The 24,460-nt window shown below is 43.0% G+C and overlaps 1 protein-coding gene across 2 annotated transcripts in view; it reads right to left on the reverse strand.

The window, feature by feature from the left end:
* Nucleotides 1-943: 943 nt before the first annotated feature.
* LOC128304271 (phosphatase Herzog) overlaps nucleotides 944-24,460 on the reverse strand; it is a 47,121-nt gene continuing 23,604 nt past the window's right edge. For both annotated transcript variants that reach the window (XM_053041435.1, XM_053041443.1), the window contains exons 3-6: nucleotides 9,724-9,962; nucleotides 9,064-9,245; nucleotides 8,835-8,988; nucleotides 944-8,051 (exon numbers count right to left, since the gene is read on the reverse strand). In XM_053041435.1, the coding sequence (XP_052897395.1) occupies nucleotides 7,827-8,051; nucleotides 8,835-8,988; nucleotides 9,064-9,245; nucleotides 9,724-9,962 (800 nt within the window). In that variant the 3' untranslated portion in view covers nucleotides 944-7,826. The remainder of the gene's footprint in view (nucleotides 8,052-8,834; nucleotides 8,989-9,063; nucleotides 9,246-9,723; nucleotides 9,963-24,460) is intronic.

The raw sequence follows: 24,460 nt of genomic DNA on the forward strand, positions 1-24,460 counted from the left end.
GAGCTTGAAAAATTGGTAAGTTTTGGCGCGTTTTCTGGTTCGATCGACACGGAAAAAGCATCCTCCTGCGTTGCATGCTCTCCTGGTATCAGCAGCTTAAAAAACTGGTCATTTTTGGCGCGTTTTCTGGCTCAATTGACACAGAAAAAGCATCCTCCTGGGTTGGATGCTCTCCTGGTATCAGGAGCTTGAAAAGCTGGTCATTTTTGGCGAGTTTTCTGCCACGAAAAACACGGGAAAAGCATCCTCCTGCGTTGGATGCTCTCCTGGTATCAGGAGCTTGAAAAACTGGTCATTTTAAGCGCGTTTTCTGCCTCGAAAAACACGGGAAAAGCATCCTCCTGCGTTGGATGCTCTCCTGGTATCAGGAGCTTGAAAAACTGGTCATTTTTGGCGCGTTTTCTGGCTCGATTGACACGGAAAAAGCATCCTCCTGCGTTGGATGCTCTCCTGGTATCAGGAGCTTGAAAAACTGGTCATTTGTCCAGTTGTCATTTGTCAGTTGGTATCAAGTGACTGGCACTCATAAGTGACTGAGTGACTGAGTGCCTGAGTGTCTGAGGGTCACCTCTTGAGAGACATGCTCTCCTGGTATCGGAAATCGGAAATCGCAACCGGCATACAACAGCTGGTTTGTATGGAAAGTTAGTGTTTAAACATTGCATACCTTACGGCGCATTGCATTGCAAGTTGGTTGCAAAGTTAGTGTATAAACATTGCATACCTTACGGCGCAGTACCAGGAGCTACCTCTTCCGTGGATGCTCTCCAGGTTTCAGAAGCTTGACAAACTGTAAAACAAAAATAAAATTAAAATGCCCTTAACTTTATGAACTCTTCTTTTCGGAAATATCTTTGTTTTAACAAAGGAAAATTAATAAAACAAATGAAACGAAGAGAGACTTTTAGCAAAAAAAAAAACAATAACGAAACAGTTGGTTACGAAATGTGACAATATATTATTATTAAATCCTTTCCTTCTTTTTTTTGTTTTACTGATACCATGTACGTGTCCTCTCCTCTGTTTTGTGTGTTTATTTCTAGGACCAGCACGCTGGAGTGCTTTTATGTTGCCTAACTCTCGCAACCTCTCGATCGCACATTAGAAACAAATTACTGTAAGATTATTCGCTATTTTCTTGCTGGTTTTCTGCTCTTGTTTGTTAAGGAACAAAACAATTTACATGCCTCCTACCCATGTTTGTTGGGCCTGATTTTGTTTGATCTGCGTTTAAATGTATATCCTTCTTCTAATCATACCTCCGGGGCATCATGCTATAAGTTAACTAATAATGCATTGTAATAAATTCCCTTTCTTGAAACTGTTTTAATTTTCATTTCTTGCCTCCATTGAGTTTGTTTTCCCAAAACAGGATCGTGGAAGTATTAGTTTATATACTTCCTATTTTTACCCTTTTCATCTCGTTCATATATGGGTAGGTGTGTGTTTAGGTTGGTGTAATGTTGCAATTTTTAACACCTTTCTTGTTCATTTCTGCAGTATATTTTTGTGCTTAGAAATGCGTAAAAACATTTTGTAAATTTATGCTAAATGTGTAACATAAAAAAACGGTAAAAAGAGTTATAAAAGAATAATTTTCCAATTAATATACTGGTACTTTAAAAAGAAAATAAAGTTGAACAAATAAATAAAAGGTTCACGCACTTGACATTTACCACAAAAAAAGATTGTAAAGAAGCGAATGTATGTTCCTGTAAGAGTTTTCATATGTTAATGTGTTTTCGACGCTAGATTCATCATTCTGCTATTGTCCTATATTGCAGTATCATAGTAGGCGGTGTTGGTGTATGTGTGTGTGGGAGAGAGGAAAATATGTTTCCGTCGGCTATGTTCCACTTAACGTCTAAATAAATTTAGGTTTACGAATAAAACCTAATATATTCATAATCGACTGTACGCTTACTGAATATATGTATAAAAAACAAAACTGTTAAATAATATTATACGACGCATCGAAAGTTCACTCGTAATCATTAGATAACAATAAAAAGAAAAGATGGTTAAATGATTGCCATTGCTATGTACGCTTCACACACTATGCTAAATCTTTCACTTAACGCTCTACTTTGCTTAGCGAAGTTCCTTAATAATACCTGTTTAAAAAATTCTTCTTGTCTGCCTACCGACTGTGCTTAATCTTTTCTTTAATTTAAATATTCGTCCTTTTATATCCTGCTTCGTACATTTTTAGTTTTCAAAGTTGATATTTGAAATAAAAGGCCGCACTCACACAATTACATGTAAATTTTAAAACAAAATAAAATAAACAAACTACAACAAGGTAGAAAAAGAAAAACAAAATTTTGAACAAAAGGACATTAATCGAAACACAAGAAAGCAGAGACACAAAACACACATGACTTTTGCACATCATTGTATTGTGATTTTTGGTGTTGTTTTTTTTTTGTTGCTTTCTTTTCTGTTATATTACCGGGTGTTGGTGTGGTGTATAATTCAATATTTCTTTTGTTTTTACTTTGTTTCGACAACTTTATGAAACATTTTTGTTGCTGTTTTTCCGACACAATCGTGTGTTGTTTGTTTTGTTGTTTTGTTATTACTTTTACTTTGCACATCCTCATACAAACACACACAATAGTAATAATGTAGCAGTTTCTTTACACACGATTTTTTTTTCCCTAGCCTTACTGAAGGCATACACACACGCACATATACAGGTCTGTTCTTTTTTCAATCAAACCCAGTGGATCTTACATCTGTGCACAACAAACAGATCCCATGACCCTAACCATTTATCAACTCCTGTAAGCTTAATAGCCTGCGAGAGAGTTTTGTGGGGACTAGTCACATGCCAACATGTGTCGCTTTCGTGAAGATTAAAAATATATTACTGACTGACCACTTTTTTCGTACGTAATTTCCATTAACCTATCGGTACACTGTCTTATCACTGTCCTTACAGTGCGGTTTGAAAATTATCTAACACTGTTATGGAATATGGGAGATGATCTGTTGTGCATAGTCGTAAATTTATATTCGAATCGCTTTTATATGGCCAAACTTAGCATTTAATTAATGAATGTGTATGTGTGTGTGTACTTGTGTATGTATGTATGGTTTCCGTATCAAAACTCCCACAAACTTTACTAAATTGCATTTAATTTGCTCCCAATTTTCCGTACCGCATCGTGAATAAGTGTACACGGTTGTATAGAAAAATATGTCTTTGACAGTGGTCTTTCATAAGAAGACGATTTACCATCAGAAGTTAATAGGTTGTATGTTTTGTTTTTGCTAAGCTGATTTTAAACAAACACAAATTAAAGAGAAAACATTTTCCTTTTGTTGTCCTATTTCTACTGCTCTACTCTCATACAAAATGCCTCTAACGAAAGGGAATAAAAAGCTCTCCAGCAAGAAAAAACAGCGTAAATTAAGCGCGTGTCCACCATTTCGCTGGAAGGAGATAAAAAGGCTAATCACACTTTATATGTATATATACATGGTACAAATGCAGCAGGCGGCTTAGTTTTCGAAGCTTGTAGCGGAATATGCCCATGTACTAATAATGTGAAGGCAATGGATCTTTCCTTCGTGTGAGAAGAGGTTGGAAGGGAGGGAAGGAGGAGGTGATCAAGAATACAAGATTGAAACGATCCCTGGATGTTTTCAACCCTACAACACACTATCCATTATACAGATTTGCTAGTATACAACAGGAAGCTCCATCTTAAAATGGGATGCTGTAGTGTAATAGTAGTTTTGAGTAGTAATAAGAATTCAGAGGTAGGTGTACAATTGTATTACCGTCATTTTCATTTTTTCCTGTCCTGGTTTTCTTCATCTGTTTCCTGTACACACATACGCTTTGAATGCCAAAAATACTTTCATCCGTTTTCTTTTGTTTCGTTCCTTACATTTCAGTCTTCCAGTTTTTTTGCGTCTTCCGTGTGCAATAACTAAGGTGGACGAATTAGTTGAGAAAATATATCTATGATTTTGTTTGTGAATTTGATGAAAACACTAGAAAAAAGGAAATTATTTTTGCTTGATTCTTACCTGCTTTGGGTAAAATAACATCCTGAGCAAGGAAAAGCACGTGCGAACATGACTGATCTTGCCACACACACGCTTTTAGTATGCAATAACCACTGTGTTGGAACACGCTTGGTTTAGGCGTTTGGGAAATACAAAGCCCATAAAACTAGAAAACAAGTAAAGCGTAACCTCTCCATTCTTCTGTTGTTGATACAGCTGAAAATGTAATAACCTTCTCAATAAACCTTTCCAATGACAAAATTGATATGTCTTAATAAATCACTCAAAACTGAGCTTAAGTTGCAAGTACTTCCTCTCTGAACAAATATAGCAGAAAACATAATTACTCACAACGCTGGTACCATGCTACTTAAAGCCATAGCCCATCATAGAAAGAACAAAATCGGCTACATGTGTAAGGCGAGTGTAGGCGACTTGGCCTGATGCGTCATATCAGAAGAACACGTACACCACAATCAATACATCGTCGTGGGCCAAATTCAAGTTGCTCCAGCACTACCGCTCGTACGATATGACAGATTCCTCAGTGCGGATACAAATCGTCTTCTCATGAACCCGTAAGGTTCACCTCACCTATTCCTAATAGCCTATGCTATTCCATGCATAGCCTATGCTGTCGAAGGTAATGAGAGTTCTCCACATGAGTGTCCTGACGTAGTTTCATGTATAAAACTGTACAATAGCTTAAATTTCTGGTTTTCACGACCGGCAGCATGATCCTTTCCGGATTCTTAAGAAAGTTCCCTGCTTCTGGACAATGATCGCCTTATAAGGGGTCTACACACTAATAAATACGCCTCGAACACCACCAAACTAGAAACTTTCGCTCCCTATCGCTGTGTGTGTTCGCTTTTGTGGTCACAACTACCTTGTTAAGATAGTTTGCTTGTTTATAATTGTGATATACAAAATTGTACACATACTCTACTACTCTTTTTCATCCTTTTTGGAGCACGCGCGTCGCACAGTATGATTATGACTATTATAATTCCTTGCACGCATTCCCTTTTCAGTGTGACCTGCGTGGGAAAACGGTTCTGGCGTTTTTCTTCCTTTCTTTGCTTTACCTAATTTATTCTTTGCTACAAAATTCCTCTTACGTGGTGTGTGTTTGCATGGTAAGTGTGTATGCATTCTTCGTCGAGCCTAAATTTTATGCGTCCATTTGATCGTCAGTTAAAAAGCTAAATTGAACTATAAAAATTGCTCTCTATCTCTCTGTTCTATGGATGGTGTTCGGTCCCGTACATGAGTGTGGGTGTATGTGTGTGTGTGAGGTTCGTGTGTATGCAATACGTAATATTTTGCTGTGGCATTAATTTTCAAAACTGCAATTGATTATACTATCTGCATCGTTTCGATAACATACACATACAATTAGCGTGTATTACGATTACTCTGTAAGAATAAAATAATATTAAAACAAACAAAAAAGCCTATTGCAACCTTATTCTTGCCGACAAGGCTCTAGGAGCCCTCGAAAGTAGTTAAAGGAAACAAGCGAACAGTTACATGCTACTTCTGCACAGAGGAGGAGGAGAGAAAAGGAGTTATGCACATTATGCACAGATATTCCCTAATGTCGCACTCTTCCTGGACCCACTGCATGCGGAAATGATTAATTGTAAACACAAGATTTTAAAATAACATTATCTAGCGTTCGCTATTGCGATTGCCAACAAATCGGTGTATGCTTGTATCGGTTTGTGGATGTGTGATGAGGGGTTGAGTGTAAACCGTGCCTTCTGGCATGTGTGTACTTGTACTGTGTACTAAACCATATAATATTGTTTAGATATATGTTATAAGAATAACAGTATCTGAATAATTGATTAACTGCTCCCAGTATGCTTCGCTAGTAAATCGTACGACGTCTTTGCGAGGCACTGAAGGCCAGAATGTATGGCTTGTCAGAGAGACAGTTCGGCTTTCGGAGGAAGAGGTCAGCGTAGATGCTGTTCTCACGGTGCATAGAAAGGGGCAGATAGTTTACACCAGCAAAAGATGCGGAAATTGATACCTTGCCGTTCTAACGATAGACGTGAGAAATACTATTGAAACGTCAACAAAGCAATCACAATAGCACTGGAACGGATGTGGGCTCCAACGTACCTCTGCAGGCTGCTTCCTAGCTAGCGTAACGAGAGAGAGTTGCTTTATGAGACTACAGATGTACTGCGTTTTTTGAGTATCTCAGCGAACGTACCTCAGGGCTCGATTCTTTTTCCTGTTTTCTGGAACGCCATGTACAAAGGTGTGCTCCCTCTTCCTTCGCCTCCAGGAGCGGAGCTTATTGGCTTCGCTGATGATAACGCTCATGGTGGAGGCAGAATAGATAGCGGAGATCGAGGTGGTAGCCTCGGACGTAATAGCCAGAATCGAAGCTTGAATGAGCCGCGTAAAACTGCAAACAGCTCCCATGAAGATTGAGTTCATCGTCATAAGTAGCCATAAGGCAGTCCAAAGAGCGAGGATACAAGTAGGTTCATAGTGAATCGAATCGGCGCGACACCCTAAATACCTTGGTGTCATTTTGGACGATAGACTTCAGTTAAAGGAGCACATCAAATATGCGTACAAGAAAACCCTGGCTGCTTTCCTGTCAAACGAGGGCGGCTCGAGCAGCAGCACGAGACGCCTTCAAGCCAACGTTGCTTCATCACTCCTGCTATACAGTGCACTCGTTTGGGTCCATACGTTAGAGGTACAGTCTAACAAGAGAGCAATATCTAGGACTCCATCTAGGCTGAGTGTTATGCGAGTGATAAGCGCATACGGCACATTTTCATATGAGGCGGCTTGTGTACTGGCAGGCGTGCTGCCTGCTGTGGTGAGGAGGCAGCCGTTCCCAGCTCAAAACGGAATTCGAGGACCACCTCACTTAGGACATGGCAGACAAATTGGGATGATACAACAAAGAGTAGATGGACCTATGCCTTGATCCCGGATGTTGTAGCATGGGTGGAGAGGAAACATGGGGAAGTAATCTTTTTTATCCCCCATTTTCTCTCCGATCATATGATTGCTTCCAAATTAATTGCACAGGTTTAATCATGTCTCATCCTCGCTGTGTTCATGCTGCGAAGTTGCGGAAGAGTCTCCCGCCCACATCTTGTTCTATTGCCCAAGGATTACGGTGAAATGGGACGAGCTTGAAGTGAAAAAAGGAGCAGCGATTAACTATGCTAACCTCTTGACGATGATGCTTCCGAGTGCGGAAAAGTGCTCAGCTATTGCATTAACAATGCGCATTATGCTTGAGAAGCTTCAACGCTGGTGGCGAGCAGCTAAGCTCAGGATGAGCAATAATGAAAGTTTGTGTAAGTGTTGTACATGTTTGTGTTCGTCGTGTGTCTGAACCTGTGACTAGTGCCTACGTGAACGATCTGTATCGTGAGTGTGTGTGTGTTACCAATACACGGCCCCCTTTATAAATTAATACCGCAAGGTGATCCCGTGGGAGGGTGCAAAAGGGTCCAGAAGATTTTTGTTTACTGGGTAAAAAATCCTTTATCCGCACAAGGGTGTCCAACTCCTTATAAAACAAAAAAACAAAAAAAAACCTGCAGAGAAAGGACGCTTTCCCGGTGCACTCCGCTTCTCTCTCTCTCTGTCTCTCTCTCTCTCTCTCTCTATTTCTCTTTCGCTCTCTCTAGGTGGGTGTCCGATATAGTCAAATCGCGACCCATTTTGTTCCGATCCTAATCCTTTGTCCTGCTCACTGTACTGCCCGGCAGCATCGTGTGCACGAATCATACGATGTTGATAAACATTTGTTGCCAATGTTACGTGTTGTTCGCATCGGACGAATTCGACTGTAATTGCTGCTGCTGGGACTGTTGCAGCTCTTGCTGATTGTGGTGCGACATGGACGTCGGCAACTGGGACTGTGAGCTGGAGTTGCACAGCACGCTATATACAGAGTCAACCTTGCTCAACTTCTCGAACAGTGGTATCAGATCGAGCAGTTCCGAGTCGTTGATATCGTCGAACCATGACTTTACTGGCACCTAAAATGAAAAAAGATGACAACGTTCATTATTGTTATCATTGCGTTAGTTAAGCTGTGTATGGATGTAAAAACTAAACACCCTTGTTACTATGTTACCAATGGAACTTTAGATTTGAAACGTTAACTTAACTCCCTAAGCTCCAACAGGCCCTTTAACAATTACAATTGACAAAGCTAGGTATCTTTGGCATGTTTTCATTTCCCCAAAGGAAATTGACTTAGGTAGGTAAAGTAAAGGTAAAGATAGGTAAAGTACAAGCTAAAGAAATTCATATCGTGTTATGGAACAACAAAACTACCTTCCAGGAACAAAAATAATGGCTATACCATAGGAAAAGTTTCACACACAAATTATTAATTATTGACAAAATACTCGTCCAATAACAATAAATTCTTGCAATAAAAAATAACACATTACCGAAATGGAAACGCAATAATTCGTAGGAACTAAAATTGCGCATTTACTAAGAATTAGGGTTTTCCCCTTTTTCGGTTGTTGCGTCGCGTTTTATTAGCAGAAGCAGGAAAAAAACTAATAAATCTTATGACTCATCGGGCTGTACTACGTAATGCAACACAGGACGGATATTTCCCCGGCTACTGAAAAAGGGTTCCATGGTTTGAAACCATCAAGAAATCGTTAGGCGATGACTAATTTGCTCAGTACCCAAAAAAGGAACTTTTGATGCGCCCGTTTATGTTTGAGTGTTCTTGATACAATTGTTACCGACTCATGGCGGTCGGGCTCTTTTGGGATCCTTCTTCAGTAACAAATACTTACAGCATTATCCGGATGAAATATGTAACTAGCAGGTGAGTTGTCAACAATAACAATCTTCTGTAAATCTCTCCCTAGTTTGTTCAGATCCTTCACATAGTTGCCCATGTGGAAGACGCAAGATTCCCTAAATAACCGCGCCCGAAACACGTTCCACCTAGCAGGAGAATAAAAAAAGGAAGTTAATTTTTACATTGGTCTTGCTCCGCCGCTTCGACCGTGCTGAACTTACTGATCAAGTAGATCGGCTACTGGATCCGCATACTTGGCCAGCGAGGCCGTAAACAGGACGCACTCGTACAGTTCGCCCATCTTCTTCAGGAACTCGTCGACGTGCGGTCGCTTCAGGACATACACCTGATGTACGGTTCCGTCGATTTCCACTGGCACTATGAAATCCGCGTTTGGAATTGGCTACAGACGAGACAAGGCAACAAACAAACAAAAAATACAACAACGATATTTAACAATGTCTGTCTTTTTTGCGGGGTTTCTCTATTTCCGCACGCGTTTGCTTTGTCTGGTGCGTTTATCCAGGGGAAGTGACTCGTGGCAACGTTACTCAACGATGTTGCGACATTCTCGCACATTAGCCAGTTCCGTAATATCGGCTGTCACAGAGTTTGACGAAAACGTCGAACTTGTTGCACACCTGACAGGATTAGGCGTGTAGTTGCTTTGCTGAGGTAATGGGAGCTTAACTGGACAAATTGTGTGTTACGAATCGAGCAACACACGGCGATTTAACTGACTGCATAATGTCCAGCGGGAAGTTACAGGGCCAACAGTGTCAGTGACGGTGTAACAGCTATTATTTCATTCTAATTACACAACTCAAACTCCTATCAAACGCGTTGCGCTGCAAAATCATTCCAGCCAAATAGTAACTCACCTTAAAACTGCTATGAACTAGGGTTTCGTCTAAGTCTATCACCATGCACTTCTTGTACATATCGGAAGGTCGGACCTGTGGCAGCAGATATCGCGGCTGGCCCTGGATCGGAGGTGGCGTGATGGAACCATCGATCGGCGTCCCGCTCTGATTGCTTTTCGTTCGCCCATTCCGCCAACAGCAGAAAAGCGTCTCCAGGAAACCACGACTCGGCGGTTTTAGCCTATCTACATTGTTGACTGCAAATAAAAGAAAAACCCCCAAAAGGGGAAAAACGGAAACGGGCGTATTAGTATGCGGATGATTTGTGTGGTTGATGTGTGTCTCGCTCGCATGAGCCTGGGTGTGGAGCTTGGGATGTACGGTCATTGGGGAGATTAATCATCGTCGTGTTCCTTTACTCCCTGGGCCTATCTAATTCCAACTTAAAAAATGGCAAGGTATTTCGATTTCAAAAGTGGGTAACCACAATATCCGCTTAAAGCCAATCGAAAGGGTTACTAATCATGTTTTGCCTCTAGTTTACATACTGTTGCATTTGATGTCACGCTTCAATAGATGCAACTGGAATCGATTTATGAGGAACTCTATAACATTACATGAAACCATACTCCAACCATCACGGAGCAAAAGCTCAGTACGTTGAAACTCAATCGAATAAAATTGCACATTTCAGATGTCTTCTTGTGAAAGTGAGCGCTACGAGATGCTACGAGAGTCTAGAAGCAAAAGAGATCAATATACGATAATGTTCATTGCTGATGATTGGCGGCCCATGGAGCTAGTGTTGCTACTAACTGCGAGCACTACTAGGCCTCCACCAATCGTTTGGAGAGCTTTTGTGACTCTGAAGCAGTTGGTTGATTACCGTTGACGATGTATATATTCAAACACGGGCGAACAAATAGTACACACGCTAATGAGCTGTTTTTATTGAGTTTCTCACTACAGCTGCTGATTGAATGTAAATGTAGAAGCCCACTCTCGATGAAGTAAATTATTATGCCAACCTACTACTGTGAGACGAAGGATAAAAAAACCTAACAAGGGTGCTCCTTTTCATTCGCCGAAACGAAAAATCCGGGAAAACTTTCAGCATTAAACCCAAACATTCCAAAGATCCTCAATTACATGCCCGGGAAACCGACTCATTTCCCGGGAAACGGTAGATGACGACGGATGGTTTGTCATTTAGTTTCGGAATTGCGAATATTTATACTCTTACTGCCTTCACATTACATCCACTACCCTCCTACTCCACGTGGTATCCCACTTGATGGCAATTTGACTCTAAGTTTCCTGTACGGTAGTGGAGGAAGCAAATCTCGAGATCTAATGAACCTTCCTCTGAAGTGCGCCGTAGCTTCAATACACTTCCTCGGGTGGAGAAGAAAATACGAGAACCTCCGCAACAGTGAAAGCGCTCCAAGCAATGGCACACTACGTCCGTCCTGCAGGCGTGTTCACTTCTTGCAATCCCTCTAGCTCCGGAACACAACGAAGAAAGGAAAGGAACCCGTCAAGCAAAGATGTGCCCCATCCAGAAGTTCATTAAATGGATGGCCTGGATTTACATGCATTATTTCAACGCTCACCTTTCTTACTCCGATTGGGTCCGTATAATGAAACTTGGACAGTGGAGAATAAGATTGAGTAGTTCGATTTAGGTTGCAGCTAGCATCCCGGGCCGGGAGCAAATGAATCCGGGGGTAAAAAGGGAAACAAAAAACGAATGCAATCAATCCACTGACAAATTAATCTCGACTGCTCTTTGTCCTTAAAAACAAACGAAACTGGGGCCAGGAGTGTGGGTGTGTGTTTCAGGAAGGCCCTTTGACGAAATAACTTCAATATTACTACACAAAAAACAAACCTCCAGCAATACAAAGCGAATTGTGTATTAAAATGTGTCAAAAACCTGTTGCAAAAGGATCTTTTCGGGCCCGTTACAGATTACATGGAATAAAAAAGAAGATGCCTTTGAGCTTAAACAAATGATTGACACGGGTTCAACGATATCACCTCGAGAGAAGTTCTGTTTTTTGTACGTATATTGGTTTCCTTTAGCAGTAAGGATATTAAGCAATGTTGCATTTTATTCCTTCCAGTGCCACCGTCCAGTGCGTGCCCGTAACCTAAGCCCTGGGTCAGGCAAGTTCATCGGCACGCCCTGCCGTAGTAAAAGGAAAGTGAATTTTGTAACCGAGACAAAACATCGGTCATGTGGAACGGTCATTAAAATTGAATTGCAAGAAATGTTTTGCACGTGGCCATACCAGCATTATTTCTGGTAACTACGCTTACGCCCAACATCCGTGACGGATTGCATAATCGACAACCAAGAACTTAAAGCTAGAAAGACAATTTAACCGCTATCTCATTAAATATTTGGCAAGCTTCCGCGGCATGAGCCCTTTTCGCTGTTCCTACGTACCGAAGTGCATCATAAACATTGGGTCTTAGAGCAACTTTCCGTTCAGTGACCTTTTCGGTTTGTTTCCGAAGTACCTTTTGGCACTGTGCCCTAATTTGGCCCTTTGCTCTTTTCATAAAAGTTACCGAGCGGGAACTTGCTGACAAGCAGTACGGACGACATGTTGGAGCTTTGCCACATACACATGATTACTCTTCGTATACAAAATCATTCAAAGGACAGTTGTGGTAAGAGAAAGGAAAAACATCTCACAGAAATCAACAAGGAACTGAACAAAGGATTTTCTTTAGGTGCGTCGGTTGAAGAATGAACGGATCACCCTCATAAAGATGGTGTGGCAAATGAAAGATCTCGGGAATCAACAAAAGCATACGCAGACATTTAAAATGTTAGGATATATGGAAACATGGGAAAAGAAGAAAAATCTTTTCCCTTTTTAGACAACTACTCCACAACGTTCCTGCAAAATTACTTCATATATTCTTTGTTCTGCTTTCGCTCTGTTGATGGTTCGTTTTCCCAACAAAGTTTTTCGCCCTCTAAAACATTACCCTAGATTTTACAACATTTTCCTGTAGCGGTTTATGCTGGTTCTAACGTAGCACACACACACACACTTCTTTCATGGCTTTTCATGTTTTACTACAATGCAGCCTCCGTGCAGAATTTCCACGCATCCATCGTACGATGAGGTCAAAGACCGAGAAAATATACAACACTCGACGACAGCACACTTTCACACAGCAACGGCCACACTCAACCAAGCGAGACACACTTAAACCAATAACGAGAGCATAAAGTCCGATTCTAATTACCAACCGGAGTGCTGATGCTTTTCCTATCGAATGCTTTGGCAGCGTATCAAAAATTAACATCAGCTTGCAAAGGCTTTGGTGGACCATTTCGAACTTCCATAATCTGTCGGTAGCGTTGACAATAGGCAAACATCGTCATGGAAATCCTTCAATATCTACATCAATCTCCAGCAAACGGTGGAGGATCAATCCCCTTGGTGGCCCATTACTATGCCGTTAGTGAACTGATCGCCAATGCATCTTCCTGTTTTGAAAATACCGGGCATGTGAGTTATATTTTTTGTGTAGGTCACTATGTCACCGACGGCCACATGCTGAGAGCCGGATGTTAGAGACGAAGTAAGTAGTAAGATCACAAAGCTTGTTATTCTTCCGTTCGCCATCAACTTCTAGCTGGCGAGTCGACAGTACCGAACATCCGGTACGGTTTGAAGCAACCCCCCAAAAGCGAACTCCCTCGCGAGTGAAGAAGAGTTTTGTCATCATTTCCTTCATCGCACAATATCGGGGGGCGAGTATGCCACACTGTGATGTTCGCCGTTACCGGAGGCAAACGCAAACGCGTTTTATGAGCTCATGGTTTTCTGTGAAGCGCCGCCTATGATGGTAAAGGAAGTCACCCAAGTTACGCCATCCGTCAGAACATAAAATCAAACTGGTACACACATCCACACCCGCTGTATACCCGCTACGAGCTACACCATGAAATGGCCATTCACAATAGCCTTCGCAAGTTGTTCCGTCTTCCTGCAAGGTGGAAATGTTGGCGAATGGTGGCCTAACGAAATGAAACCGTCGTCCTGTGTTATGTTGCTCGAGGTGTGCAGGAATTTTTCATTAGTTTGCTACTGCTACCTCCCCACATCGCTCTGTTCCACCTTGAAAGGAATACTGCTTCACTTAGTCCATTAATTTCGGACATTAAAATATATAACCACATAGCACACAGCAGTGTACGATTCGGTTCAAGCAACCCCCGTAACATAACCGAGAACCAATGCCGGAACAGCTGTGGCTAGTGTACAAGGACACTTGGCGGAGAGCTTAACTCGGCGGGGGATCGCTCCTGGAGAAATTCTTATACACTCTTCCAAACTATCGCCCCACGTGGCGACACTAGGCGACGGCGGCTGCACTAATGGAGGTCATTAATTATCCCGACCGACCGCCAAAAACCCAACACACCCAGACAACTTCGCCCTTTCCTTGCAGCAGACTGTACGCCGCAACTAATTCCGGAGGATATTTTTAGACCACCACTAGCACCAATTGGCGTCACATCAATGTCCACGCTATGTCCAAGGGAGAGCTTGGGATATTGATGATTCTTCATTTCGTCACTCTGAGGCATTGGTGGGGTGTGGTTAGTTCAGCAAACGATGACGAAACGTGCACATACGCCTCCGTCCAGATTGACGTTCGTCAATCTCGGTCGCAGTCAAATCCGTCACAAATGAGGACCAACCCCAACCGAGCCGGTGCTCTAGCGAGGTGATGACGTACAAAAGCGTTATGCTGTGTCGCTTTGAGAGCCAGCCAGCACAACACGCAAGCATATGAGCATTTTTTCCACATTAACGCATCCACGACATCCGGTTCCGGTGACACCAACACCAACGCCCCACTTAGACACTATTGTACGGAGAGTGAGAATGGCAGGATATCCGCCGTTTCGCCTTTCGGTGCGTGATGGTGTCGAAGAATGACAAATTATCAGTAGAAGGATGAGTATTGGCCTGGTGTAATGGCGTCATATATTTTCGGTGCGTTCGTGACGCAGGTTTATTCAAAATCGATACGCAGAGTAAGCTTTCTTGGATCGTTCCAATAAAAAACAATATTCAAGTCGAAAATTTGCAAGAATGCGGCCAAACGACATACAAAAACCAAACCGAGACACACAGCGTAAGGAGTAAACCAAAAGCCACAACCTAATTGGACATTATTAACTTTCTCTGACTAATTGATTTCGCTAGCAAGCGCGTGTTGCAAGTTAGCACCACATTATTCTAAACGTAATCGACGATGTATTCTCCTTTCTTACTGTCCCCCGTTTCTGACGCTTCGAGCGTCCCCATAAACGGGTGATAACGAGAAACCCATTTACCATCTTCTCTTCTGTTCGTCACCTTTTTTTCCTCTTCAATGCATGCGATGAGTTGGACACTGCTGGAAAGGGCAGACATGCTAACCAACTAATCGAGACGACCTTACCCTTGCCCTTCTTTGCTAGGCGTCGTGTGTTTATTGTTTTCCTTTTTGCAAAAAGTGATCCCCAAGATACACACAGCCCCTACTCGCAATTAATTATCATCAAGTCCCGTCTCGGTGTGTCCCCCCCTTTACTGATGTGTTGCCTTATCGGAAGGGCCGTGTGGGTGTACGTTTCGTTTATCAACACAAACTGTTATGGAGGGAACTCTGAAGACGTTATGCGTTTTGCTGCTAAAAATCAGTGAAGCAGAGTAATGTGGGATCCGCACTTCATCTCTAACAATCGTTCGGGATAGTCGCGAAACGACACCTCACAACACTATGCTTGATAGAAAAATAAGCCAGAAAGCTTTTCCAACAGAAATTGTTTATCGGGGGGGGGGGGGGGGGGCTTACGGCGAAAAAGACGATCAACACGTCTTAAGGGAATTTGTTCGCCAAAGTGTTTACGCATACATTCCCAGAATTCCGGTCTGCTGATCCGGCCACGTGCTGCCACCGAGGGAGGGCATGATGGTGACTGTTCCGGTTTTCACCGCTCCAACGGAATGGCACGATATGAAAATGAGTACCCTCGCCTTAATGACCGCAGCAGCAGCAGCAGCCCGGGACTCTCGCCCTCAAGCATGTAGGATATAATTTATGAAAATTTTATTCATTAGCTTGCAACCTACCTCCACGGCGAAAGATCGGATAGCGCAAATAACGTACTGCCGCTGCGCTTCTCGTAAATGCTAATAAAATGCAAACAAATACTACCAAAAGCAACACGGAAAGCAATCAGTTTTCCCGCAACTTTGCTCTGGATTTATTTCCCGCTAACCACGCAATGCCATCCAACGGTCTTTATCTTTTAAAAAAACGCAGTTATAAAACATATACATCCGACGCAAAAAAAAAACTAATGCGATTTATTAACATTCCCAGTAGGAATGGATTGGTGTGCATTACGAGAATCCAAATGGATCTGTCAGAAGTTAGCATTGATCAAACGAATGAGTTTGTTATTTACATTGGGAGTTGAGGAAACTGAGGAAAATGGTAGTAGTAGCTTTGAGAACTCAACTTATTTGCAATTCTGAAGACTCCGTTGGACTCCGTTGGTTGGAAGTCCGAAAATAGAGCTGAGAATTATAATTATTGCTACAAAATGGAACGTTCAGTTACAGATTAGAAGTCATCTCCTCCAGCCAAGAACATAGCCAAGAACATACGAGAAATATTAAATGTTGACTTACATATCTTCTTCATTTGCAAACATTTTTTTTAACATTTCCTCTCTACTTTATTTGTAAAAATCTCTTATTCACTATGATTTTTTTGTTCCCAGAACAGCTTCCAGTGTTGTCCAAGAATACTTGCTAGAGACCACCCGATGTATTACAGTAAGTTGACACTGTGTTGCAACGAAGCAGATAGATGAAGCCGTCGGAGTTTTCTTCCTTACCTCAAACATTGCACTTTGCAAAACTTTATACCATAATTTGCTTTACTCGGTGTTAATCTTTCCCGCCTAGCAGTGCTTGATACATGTTTTCCTTTTAGCAAGCGAAGGCAAGTTTTGCCGACACAAGGAGAACTCAATCTTCTTACCTTCATCCTACCCATCTGTGCAGGAACAAGGGGCTAACAATAATGGGCTCGCTGGTCCCGATTATACTCGGTGTTGTAAGTATATTAACGCCCTCCCTACCGTACAGGAACGACAAAGTGCTCCGGAGTGTGTGTGTGTCTCCTATTCACAACGTAACTCATCTCCGGCCAGCAATGGAAGCGACAACACGTGGAACGGAAACAGATGCGTACACTATCCTGGCTGTTTGCTTTACAACAACGCTTCCGCCCCCAAACAGACTGTTGTTACAAAAGTTCGGCGCTTGTGTTCCATTGCCACCCCTTTTGTGCGGAGGAAGCGAATGATGAAATATTAAACCGGTACTTCCGAGATGTGATGTAGGCAGTGCGCTGATGTAAATGCAACAATGCAGCTTTTACAAACATGGTGCAGCATAATGCAACGTACCTGTTATAAACTGCAGTCTAGTTTGTGTTGTATTAGATTCATTAATTTAAACGCCTATTGACGTCTAATAAAGCTATTCGCGATATGTAATGTCGATGTTGAGATGTAGAGAAGATGTATGATTATCCTTCCCATTCCTCAATATTGGCTCATTACTGATGAGCAAATTATATTTGCTATTCTAAGATTGTTCACTCGGAGCTTTGAGCATTAACTAATTCATGTTTTCAAGTGCGTCGAGACCACCAAGATAAATGAACAACTTCACACTGTCATCGGACGATTAAACAATAAACGTCTTAGACATCGAAGGTGTAGAATACTCTCAAAGGAACATGACAGTGCTTCATCCATTCTGATGGCTGCGAATATCGGAACGAACCAACAGTGAACACATGATAAGGAAAAGCCCAATCAGCAGCAGCAGCAGCAATAAGTCAAATATATTCCACCGTACGTGATCGGTGTAACATAATACTTGAGGAAAGGATAATCGCACGAACCAGGCGAAAAACCACGCACACGCAATTTTCCTTCCGCTTGTTCTGACGGTTGTATTGTGGGCACAGGCGATGACGAATGGTTTTGCTGATCAATTAAAGTTTTTCCATGTATTAGCAATTCTTGGGAAAAGTTGTGCACAGCGGATAGTAATGTGGTTCGATGTCAAACATTAGACGAGCTTAAGGATAATTGTGTTTGCCACAACTAAACGCTTGTTTAGCACACTTTGGTAACGGTTTAGACAAATTATGCAAACGCCGTAACCACAATCCATCTTTATAAAACCGAACAGTTTAACAACATTAAGCGATATTGTCTTAAGGAGTGCGTTAACCCATCGGAAAAGTTCCACATCCCATCAGACATTTCCCCCCTGTACACTTCCAAGAATAAACACACATTCGATGGCATAAAACGAGACCACATCTCGACCGTATAATCAGCGATTTCTGCTTCAAACTTCAATATTAATATCCCTCCCCAGGCCCCATCTTAGCTGTCTCGTGTCCCCCACAAAACAAAAAAAAAACCCTCCCCAAACCCCAAAAAGTCCACGCAGCAAATAATCCCTGTTTGGGGCATAAATTTTGCAAACAATCGTGCGCGAAAAGAAGATCTCCCCTTCCCCCCCTTTTAACGGCGTCCGTACGAAGATGTTAAGCTGTTGTCAGCTAAATTATGTTTGCCATATCTGTCTGTTTCGCTTTCTTCATGCGGGAGGGACGCATTCCCTCTCTTTTGATGCCCTTTCCCTACCCCACCCCCCCAATGGTTGGAAAGTTTAATAAAATTGTGATCAATATCGAATCACTTTCAACACCTCCACGCCGAGAAATCGGCCAAGTGTCCCTCCCCCTTCACCTTCAGCCGTGAGATGGATGGATGGAAGAAAACTTCTTGAGGACACACTCTTGGCGTTTGAAGGGCGAAGGCCTGAAAGCAGACTAACTTTGCGGAGCGTAACTGGAAAAGTGGAAGAAGTTCTTGGTGATTTGTTTAGGGTCGCTCCACACGATATCCCTGTTTGCTGGCACTGTTCTTGTTGGTCGGTGGCTCTGTATCATCATCTCCATCGCTACTCTGTGCGCCTCTTAAGGTCCCAGGCTGAAGGATGTTGATATTTATCCAGCCATGAAGAGGTAGTATGGAGGTGGCGACCGAGTATCGATTGTGTCTGCTGGGTTGGAACACACAAAAAGCTCATCGGGACAATGCTGCTGATGGGAAGAAGGTTTCGTTTTACATTGGATATAATGGCGCGGAACTGTACCCATCGATATTTCGCTCTCTTTCCTATCATCAAACACACAGGACTATAACGAAAGCAAGGAGAACGCCGTTCCTTTCGTCAATTTGTCGAGTTATTTATAATCCAATGTATCCTTTTTTATCCCGAGATCAATCTTTCCCCAGTATCGTAGCATGGCATATGGAAATCTGCAGCCATCCTTAACAGGCCAACAGGTCTGACCGTTACGAACTCTTGTAAGCAACCCGGTGTGGGGTTGTATCACTCTCTCTGGCCGTTCCTCTGGAACTACCAACGCTGTTTGATGATGAAATTTATTATCCTTTTAGTATAAAGAACAATTACTACCCACTGTTATAGTCCACCCCGTTAATCCACCTGTGCCGGGTCTGTAGGTCGATGATGGTGCATGGAGCAATGTCTGTTTTATCTCCCAATACTGCTGCAGGGAGACACGCCAGCAGAAAGACTCCTACTACCTCATTCGCAGTCGATTACTAAAAATAATTCCACAGCCCAAGTAATAAAATGGCCCCCCCAAAAAACCAGATCACTCCATCTCGTCAGCCATCCATCCATCCGAAACAGCCGTAGTAGAAGAGAGGCCAAAGTCCCAACCTACCAAAGATTTTGCCGACACACAGCAGTGGGCAAAAGGTGTGTATAAAAATATCCCTTACATTGAAAGGCGGCACAGACCACCGAAAAATGAAAAAAAAGCAACTGCTGGCACCGGTCACCACACATCTGCTTGGTGGAAATTTATTATGCCAACCAACTAATGTTGCCGCTGAAATTAAGCATAAAATATGCTCTACCAAAGGCGTTATCCTGCGTACGCGAATTTAGCGCGTAGCAACGATGTAGATACGCTAGGTGTCAGTAGGTAACGATGCTCGGCGATTTTGTACACTACATTTTATCAATTTCCACAACCCAATAAAGGTCCTCCCCCCAGTAGCTCCCGGAACACGGTTCGCTTATTAAATGAAATTAACAGGGTCTTCCACCGCGCGCTTTTAATGATTGGAAAATGTATGCAAACCAATGCTATGCGGTGATTGAAGTTGATCAACAGGAATCGACACACATCCCCTACCTTTCCCATCGGGGCAAACACATCGATGAGAACAGGATATTTAATTTTAACCACGCGTGTCACACACGGTACACCTGTATGGATTTTAGCCGCCTGCACTGGGAGTTAATTTCCCTCCGGGGGAGGATTTCGAGGCGGTGTGGCCCATGCCCACGATCACGCTGGATACGCAAAAAATGCAAACAAAAACAATCTCGTTCAATTTCGATCCATCACGTAACCGATCAGAACAAAGCTGCTGCTGCGCTGCTGCTGTTCAATAAGCTTGCACAGACTTTTTGTACATTATTTTTCAACCCCAACATCAAAGGCAAACATGGCGGCACAAACCGAATTAAGTGAAGCTGTTCCAAACGTTACCACGCGACGGACGTGCTTTAGACGGGCAAACATTGATTATAATATGGCTTCAGCACATGCCCTATTTGTTGCCGATATTTGTAAGTCCCCGTGAAAAATTGGTGTGCGCGATATTTACTTTAATACTTTAAATACAACTCAATGCACGCCGTTGGAATGCTCCAACCATCATCGAATGTACCGTCATAAATAAGCAAATTCCTCCCAGTAAGTGCGTACGTTGAGAATTCGATTAAACACATTCCAACACGACATATTTTCTACTTCTTACAAACGGCAAATTAATCCATCTCGGACGCATACACACTCGCCGCCGTGCGTCGTGCCCTGCTCCAAGCAACTGCTTCGAGTGATGAACTTGAACCTTCTCTTCAGATTTTTCTCGGACTTCTTCATCCTCATCGCGGTGCAACGGTACAACCCCTACTGGAGGTCTCTCCCTTCGGGTTCGCTACTCTTCCGACACATCCATACACCGCCAACTTCCATTGGATACCGACTGAGCTCAGGCAATACGTGTGGACCCCGAGATGGTGAAGCGCAAACGAAAAATCTAAAACGCTTGAAAAATACAACATTGCGCGCGTCTGCAGCCGTCGGAATGGGGGTTTCTAAAATTAGAGACTTAGTTGTCTGTGTTTCCCCTTTTGTTTTCCCGGCATCCCGACCATTAGTTCCGATTGGAATGAGCTGTCTATCTGGCTGTGACCGCGCGGGGACATGTAGGACCGGTGGAAGTTCAGTTGTCTGGTTATGTCTTTGCCCTCCCAATTTCAACCAGGACAGGCCTCTGTGCCAGATTTATTTAGACGCGCGCTGTTCCTTACGCTGGCCGATCCGTCAGCCATGCTATTAACGGGGTGGAAAATCACCCCCGTTACGCGCGCGTACACACACGTACCCCCAACGGTGTCAGTGTCGGTGTTGCTTTTGTGTACGAATCCGGCACCGCCGCATCGCCGCATCAAGTCACATGATCTTCTTCCGATATAATCTACCGCGTCCCGGCTTGAGCATTACCGGCGTTCGCACCACCCCAGCCGTCTTCTACCTCGCTAAGAAACCAAACCATCAGTAACAACAACAACACGTCTGACAAAACATATCTCTCGTGCCACAGCGCACCAAGAGCGATGAAACCGATCCAAAGTGATCATTGATGAACTCGCACTCGATGAACGATGCGAAACAGACAAAGCGCCTATCTTGGAGTTTGTAAGAAGAACGGTGCATTAAGAGACTCTTGAACAGTAACAGCTGTTACGTTAGAAGGTTCGTTTACTCACTGATTTATACGCTGTGGACTCAAGCGTGACTATGCGAATGAAATACATCGCGCCATCGTGCTCCAATCACTCAAAACCACGACATATTTGCTACGACAAATATCAACTTTAACGGCACTGGAGACACATCCAGCCACCGAATATTCCTCCCGTTTTCTTCCACATGATCAGATTTTTTTGGGAACAATTTTAAGTGCCAAAATCAAAAAGAAATGAACCATACAGACGAGAGATGACATGTTAACACGGCTACTCTACGCTTCCACCCATCCACACATACGAAAAATAAATAGAAGCTACAGTGGACGTTGTTGGTGGTGGCGGCATCGAAAATAGCAACCACTGACCACATCGAGAGTGAGCGCGCGCGTTGCTGACGCCGGAACTGAAAATAACGATCAACACTCGCACGTGAGATCTGTCCCATCTATTGCAACGACACCGGGAGTACAATTGTACACCAACAGGGCAGAATAGTGGAGGGTCAATAAAATCTAACGAACCAGTGTTTTCTCTCCTCTGGGTCTGTGGTGATGGGATGCCTTTTTCCTGCCCACAGCATGAAAGGAGTATGTGCTTGAGATTGATAAAAATATAATCATCCCGGGGGACAGGTTAGTCGAATGGGGAGTTAATCTAGCGCTAGAGCAGATGATGGCCACCGACACGCGAAAGTAAACGACAATCACCGACCGAGAGATGGACACACCAAAACTTTACTTTTAGCATCATGTTAAATTCAATTATGTTCCTGTAATTCCTTCACAAGCGCTAGAGAGAGCGAAAGGGATACACGCTAGTGTTTAATGATCTTCTAATTCTGCACGTTGCTAGACCACAAATTGACGCCTGCAGCGTTGCATGCCATCGCTGTATTTCTGCCAGCCATCAGTGCGGCAATATCGATTAGCTCTACAACGCCACCCAATAATGGCAGCAGGATCACTCAACTACACCCGAGCACGGGTTTGTGTTGTGCCGGCAGCAGTTACCCTTACACGACACACCACGCCATTTGGGACAGGTTTTTCGGGCAACCCGACGACGATGATGATGATGAAGCTGTCAAGGGCTGCTGAATAATCGAGCATCGGCAAATGGAACGGGCGGCGACACAAACTTTGGCGCACATAATCTTCGGGTCCGGTTGGGTTTCCCCCGGCACTGCATAATTGATTCGTGCACAAACATACACGCATTAAACGCATGTTTTTATGGGCAAGGTGAGTAATGCGATTCCTTTCCAACTTGCCAACGTACACATGGACCACTGCAGGGACAGGTTAGGATGACACCTTTCATCTAGCCAGACGAGACTGACACAAATGTTACGAATAAATATGGAACAGCGTTGGGAGTGAAGTCTGGCTTGCCAGCTGATTTTATTCGGATCGACAAGTACAGACGATCCCTTACGATCTATTTAAATAAATTTGAGCACTCTAAGCATTAAAGACCTTCAGCTTTATCGAAGTTAAATCAGGTTTGCTATTACATACCAATTAAGTCAAATTATTGCGGTTTTCCAAGCACAATTCACTTCGTGTCCTTAACAATGTCTGTTCCTCGTAAACAGAACATAACACATGCAGTTAAGAAAAGATTTTTAACATACGTTAAGGTCAGTTAAAGGTCTGTTGCAAAATAATTTTTAATAAAATGACTGAGCAATAAATTTTTCAATAAAGGACAAAAGGGTTCGCTCTAGTGATGCGAATAACAACTCACTGACATGAATTGACACAGAATCAGTGAGTTACGCTAAATTGATAACACTTAAACCGATTCTTTAAAGGGTTCTTCCAAGTATTGAGGATTGTTTTAGTCTATTTCTGTGTATGTTGTGCTCTGTAACGAGTTATTCACAACATGAGTGTTATTATAACTCCTATGTGAGAATTTATTCACTCATTCTTACTCAATATGCACAACACTATGCTCCTTCAGTCACAGGTGCTTTAAAAATTTCCACACCCCGGCTTAGGACCTCTTTTCCTTCTTGGCGCACACGCAACATATTCCCCTATTTCCGTGGGATCGATCCAGCCTATTGACCTTCCATTATACAGCGCGCGGGTTGTTTGCTAATCTGCATATTGCGGTAATCATACATCACACGAACCACTTTCGCTTTGTTCCGAGCACAACTAACCTTGAAGCTGTATGTTAAAGACCTTTTTGTTTTGCTATTTGTTAACGATATGTACGTACCAGTGCGGTTAATGTGTGCCGATGTCGATGCGTGGTGCGACGGTAAGATTGGCCTATTATATTCCCATCATCTAAGGATGTGCTCTAACCTGAAGGTGTTATTAGGATGGTGGCAGGCTGTCGCTTGTGCAAAAGGATGCGCGAAAGGTCAATCGACAGAATTTGCACCGTTGTAAGCAGAAAAGGACCAAATTTGCAACATTGTTTCACGAACTTTCCGTCCCACGCCGGAGCAGAAATATCTCGCTGCGCTGTTTGAATTATTCGTCCTCCGGTTCATGGAGATAGTTTCAGCAGAAAGGGCCACACAATCCATCGACTTTTTGTTTGCCGTACATGTGTCTACACGTGACACGCGTCTCTTTCGCTCTCGCCAAACATCCGTTCCAACGGTCAGAATTAATGCTGCACTCCATAAATCATGCTTCCCTCGTGACGGTGCCTCGGGCGAAACTGTGCAAATATGAAATATGACCTCCCCGGAACCATCCGCCCGTAGCGACCGACCACCGTCACCAAGGAAACCATTTTTCCCTTTCATT

The sequence above is a fragment of the Anopheles moucheti genome, chromosome 2 (assembly GCF_943734755.1).
Source record: "Anopheles moucheti chromosome 2, idAnoMoucSN_F20_07, whole genome shotgun sequence".
Lineage (NCBI taxonomy): Eukaryota > Metazoa > Arthropoda > Insecta > Diptera > Culicidae > Anopheles > Anopheles moucheti.